This window comes from Gallinula chloropus (genome assembly GCF_964237585.1).
Source record: "Gallinula chloropus genome assembly, chromosome: 23".
Lineage (NCBI taxonomy): Eukaryota > Metazoa > Chordata > Aves > Gruiformes > Rallidae > Gallinula > Gallinula chloropus.
This window is the reverse complement of record NC_140108.1, coordinates 5,336,232-5,341,421: the sequence shown is the minus strand read 5'-3', so window position 1 is coordinate 5,341,421 and position 5,190 is coordinate 5,336,232. Positions and strand designations below refer to the sequence as shown.

The window sequence follows — 5,190 nt, the reverse complement described above, 5'->3', positions numbered from 1 at the left end:
AGTGATAGATTTTGGGTCCCCACAACAAATAGGATGGAGGGGAGCAGCTGGGTGGGTTTTGGTGATGTTCTGGCACCTGGCATGAGCTCAATATGTGCCCAAGGGATGTGTCACACCAGCACTTATCCTGCTCCAAAGTCCAGCGCTTCATCTAAACATCCTCATTCCCCAGCCTCCTGGTTGCTACTTCTCCCCCCACGCTGCACCCACACAAGGTGATGGCTTCCCAAAGGTACCCCTGAAAGCTGCTGGTGGACTCATCCCCTTCACAGCAGGGATCGTGTGTGTATATAAAAATACAATTAGCATGTGGTCCTCCACCTAACAACCATCCCTGCAAGTTTAGTGCCTCCCCCTTCAGCACCACAACAGCCCCCCTGCAATGCCATCAGGTGACATTCAGCACCCCAGCACTTCCAGTTGATAGTGATGGTGGGGAATGTGCCCCAAGGAGGTTCGAATTCTCCTCCCCCATGGCAAAAGGCAGCACTTGAGCTCACTCAATGGCTGGTGAAGGTCAGACACTGCACGGGATGTGGTTTGGGAGGCTGTGGATACCCAGCATGAGCACCCATCACCCATTAGACCTCCTCCCACCTCACATACCCCTAACCCATGCAGGTGGGACCACATCACCCACACCTCATACAAGAACTTGCTTTCGCATCCCCTGTGCTCATTTCTCCAACAAATCCCACCAGATCAAGACCAAGGCAGTGAGAAGTGAGTCCCTGCATACCAAGAGGAGCAGCCACCCACCCCCCCCACCCACATTTGGGCTGTTTCTTTGCTGCCTTGTAGAGCCTCGCTTCTTTATGCATCTCTCAGCATGCAAGACATACCCCTCAGGGAAAAGGAAATTAATTTTATCCCTTTGAATTCAGCTCACTTGGCGGCGGTTGCAGAGGGATCCCATTCTCCAGGCCCCCTCCTCTCTGCTCCCCCCCACTGCGGCCCAGGCATGGGGACCCAGCTGCCTTGGGAATGAGAGAGACAACGATTCCCCTAACTCTTTGAAATTCAGATCAGAACCAGACATCACCAACACCTTTCCAGGGGGAGAAAAGCCAGCAAGCATAACACAATCTGCCATCCTCCGTGCCTCAGTTTCCCCACAGCGACTCCAGCCCCTGTGGACTTCCCACGCACAGCAGCGCATCCCTTCGAAATGATGACCCACACCTCTCCCATCCCTTCCCACCACAAATTTCTTCCTGGTCCCACTGATTTTGTTTACTTTCCTTTGTTCAGCCCTCTCCCCCATGCACACAGAAACAGGTCTCCAAAGGTGGTGGCCACAAGCCACAGTTTCACTCCTGCCTTTATTTCCTCTTCAGTGATAGATTTTTTTCCCTCCTCCCAAAGCCCCCAGCTCCTAATTCCCCCACCACTTCCAAGCTGGTCTCAAAGAGACCCCCAGAAGCTTTCATGTTGTTTCCCATCACCCTTCATTAGCTAGCGTGACACAAACGAAGGCTACAGAATTAGTCACCCACCTCTGCCGCAGAGCAGCTGCTCAGCATCCGCCCAAAGGTCTCCCTGATATCAGGCTGGTTCCCCCTCCTTTCCCCAAGCCTGCACCCCAGAACAAGGAATCTTGCCTGGATGAAGAAAAATAAGTTCTTTTCCCATTCTAATCCTTTTTAAATAGTAAAATGAAAGCCAGCCCACCAGGCTGGGCAGAGGAGATACTTTTCCTCCCTTTCATGCTTCCCTTTGCCTTGCTCTGAGCCTCTCTGTTTACCAAGCTAATAAAGCCACCCCTGTGCCACCAGCTCCGGGCTGCACCTTTCCCTCGGAGCCCAACCCATCCCAAACATGCAAATCTTGTCCGGGAACCTCCTGCCAACTTCACCAGCACAAAGTCACCTTGCCCCAAACCTTCAGCTCCACGCTCCGGGCTCGCTCCGGCAATCATTAATCGGCTCCTCTGCATTCCCAGCATGGAATAATGCCCCAGCGGATAACCCTGCCCTGGCAGTCCGACATGCAGCTGGCTGGCAAGCTGGTCCTCTCCGCTGCTGCTTTCCTCCTCCTGACTTTGGCATACAGGTTTTATAAGGCCCGTTCGCTTGCTGGGACCAAAATCCCACCGTCTGACCCGGGAGGAGAACAGAGGGAAAACGCTGCCCCGGATGGGGATGGCACAGCGGGTCTGCGCCGGAGGAGGGTGTTTGGTGAGGAGGTGAGGAGGGATGGTGGGGATGGCCAAGGAAGCGGCAGTGGGAGTGCCTCTGGGACACCACGGCACACGCCTTTCCAGGGGGATGGAGGACTGCCAAGGGGTGAGGAGGAAGAGGATGGAGAGGAGAGGGGTTCTGATCTGGGGTTGTCTCGAGGGAGAGGTGGGATGGTCACGAGGGGGAGCAAGATGGGAGGTAAGTCGGGAAGTGCAACAGGAATCAAGCCGGGAAGTGAACTGGGAAGTGAGCTGGGAAGCAAGCCAGGAATCAAGCCAGGAAGTGAACTGGGAAGCAAGTGGGGAAGTAATCTGGCAATCAAGCCAGGAACTGAGCTGGGAAGCGAGTTGGGAAGTTACCTGGTAAGCAAGCCAGCAAGTAAGATGGGAAGTAATCTGACAAGCCAGATGGGAAGTGAGCTAGGAAGTACACTGGAAAGTGAGTCAGGAAGTAATCTGGCAAGCAAGCTGGGAAGTAAGATGGAAAGTGATCTGTCAAGCCAGCTGGGAACTGAACTAGGAAGTAATCTGACAAGCAAGCCAGGAAATAAGCTGGGAAGTGATCTGGCAAGCCAGCCAGGATGTGAGCCAAGCTCTTTTGGCCCTGGGGACATGGCCAAACCGCTGAGTGGCCGTGGGGAGGAGGGCATGCTTGCCCCAGACACTGGGCTTTCCTATGGGATCACTGATCCCCAGATGGCAGGTGATGGCTGCACCCAAAGCATGGAGCAGAATTTGGCTGCCACAGATGTGATCCAGGAGACCCAGGAGTGCAGGGGGACCATCCAGACCCTCAGTGTCACCTCGGACCTGGGGCTAACAATGATGACAAGCAACACGGGATCAGATGCCTCCTATTCTTTCTCCTCAATTGCGAAGATCCAGGTGAAGGAAAACTACATCAGTGAGCAGCGGGTGAAGGATGGGGCTGGGCAGCCAGTCCCCAGCCTCAAAGGCAAAGTCTACGACTACTACGTCCAATCTATCTCCCAGTCAGTGTCAAAGAGGCCTTCCTACATCCCTCTGAGAACACCACAGCACCACAGCTTGGAGGGGGTCAATGAAGAGCTGCGGGGCTTTGCAACCCAGGAGCTGGACACAGCTTTGGCAGTGTGGGATTCCACCACTTCTTCCACAGTCCCACCACCTACAGTGAGCTTGGATGTTTCCCCCGAGCCACCATCTCCTGTCCACAAGGACAGCATCCTCCAGATTGCCAACAGCCCCCACCTCCAGCTGCCCATGGAGGGTTTTGGGGTCATGGAAGCAGCTGTCACACCTCCAGCAAGCCCTCAGCCAGGGCTGGTGGCCAGCGACAGCTTCTTCCACATGCCACCACCAACCCACCTGGACCTGGGGAACTGCTATGAGGCCCTCTGCACAGCCAAAGCACAGAAGCTTGTCCACCTCCAGAAGGCTGCCTACAAGGTGATGAGTGACAACTACCTGCAGGTCCTGAGGACACATTCCATCTACAGCCGCCTCAATGCTCGTGAGAGGGAACTCATCTTGTCACAGAGGATGAAGGGGAAGAAGTGTATGGTCGTAGCTGATGTCAACGTGAAGGAGCCCGACCTCCACGCCAGCCGCCTCTGCTCCTATGATGACGGAGAAGACCGCTGGCATCCCCTCTGTCACATGCCACCAGAGGTGGTTTCCCGGGGCTGTGCCATGTGCAGCATGTTCAACTACCTCTTTGTGGTGGCCGGTTTTGAAGGCACAGGCCGGGCACAGCGATGCTCCAACCGTGTCTTCTGCTACGACCCCCTGACTAACACCTGGAGGGAGATCTGTCCCCTGAACCAAGCCCGGCCACGCTGCAAGCTCGTGGCCTTGGACAACCACCTCTACGCCATTGGTGGCGAATGCCTCCACACCGTGGAACGCTACAACCCCCGGCAGGACCGCTGGACCTTCACAGCCCCCCTGCCCCACGACACCTTCGCCGTGGCCCACACGGCCACGGTGTGCGATGGAGAGATCTACGTGACGGGGGGCACCCTGCGCTACGTGCTGCTGCGCTACAACCCCCGCTCAGACAGCTGGAGGGTCAGCCCAGCTGGTGGTGGCAAAGACAGGACCACGGAGATGGTGAGCGCCAACGGCTTCATCTACCGCTTCGACTTCCACCACAGCACGGGCATCGGTGTCTACCGCTGCAGCTCCAAGGCCAAGCTATGGTATGAGTGTGCCACCTACGCCACAGCCAACCCATCCAGCTTCCAGTGTGCTGTGGTGGGCAACCTGATCCACTGTGTTGGCTGGCACTTCCACATCCGCTTCTTGGCTGACCACGTCTCACCACGCTTCGGGACCAAGGAGCTGCAGCCCTTTCCCTCGCCCCACGGCAGCCTCCTCCCCTCTGTTCTAGTGCTGCCAGAGGAAAGGCCAACGCAAACACAGGTTTGAGGATTCCACGCTGGGATCTAACACAACAGCGATGATGGCTCAGATATGACACAATAGTGAAAGCTGGTATCAGAAGCCACCAGCCCACATCATAGAATCATAGAATCACAGACTGGTCTGGGTTGGAAGGGACCCCAAGGATCACAGAGCTCCAACCCCCCTGCCACAGGCAGGGACACCAACCTCCAGGCCTGGAGCTACACAAGGCTTCCCAGGGCCCCATCCAACCTGGCCTTGAACACCCCCAGTGATGGGGCACCCACCCCCTCTCTGGGCAGCCTGTTCCAGCACCTCACCACTCTCACATCAAGCCACCTAGCACGGGACCAACCCTACCACAGCAACGTCACCTAACCATACCATCAAGCAGGCATCACACCAGTCCCTGTAAGTACAGAAGGAGATAAACTGCCCAATAAACCCATCCTTGAAGACACAAGGAAGAGCAGGAGCTGGGTGGACTCGTTTGCTCAGAGGTGTTTACACATAGGTGTGCTTTCTTGGATGCAAATAAAGCACAGCTCACTGCAGGCTCCCAGCTGGGCATGGCCCAATCAGTAGCTGCTTTACACACTGGGTGTTTAATGTTGACATGGACACGC

The 5,190-nt window shown here is 55.9% G+C and overlaps 1 protein-coding gene across 1 annotated transcript; it reads left to right on the top strand.

The window, feature by feature from the left end:
* Window positions 1-1,951: 1,951 nt before the first annotated feature.
* Window positions 1,952-4,588, top strand: KLHDC7A (kelch domain containing 7A; the record flags this gene model as incomplete). Its single annotated transcript, XM_084274486.1, has 1 exon — window positions 1,952-4,588. One exon carries the CDS (start codon window positions 1,952-1,954, stop codon window positions 4,586-4,588), a length of 2,637 nt encoding a protein of 878 aa, XP_084130612.1.
* Window positions 4,589-5,190: the final 602 nt, after the last annotated feature.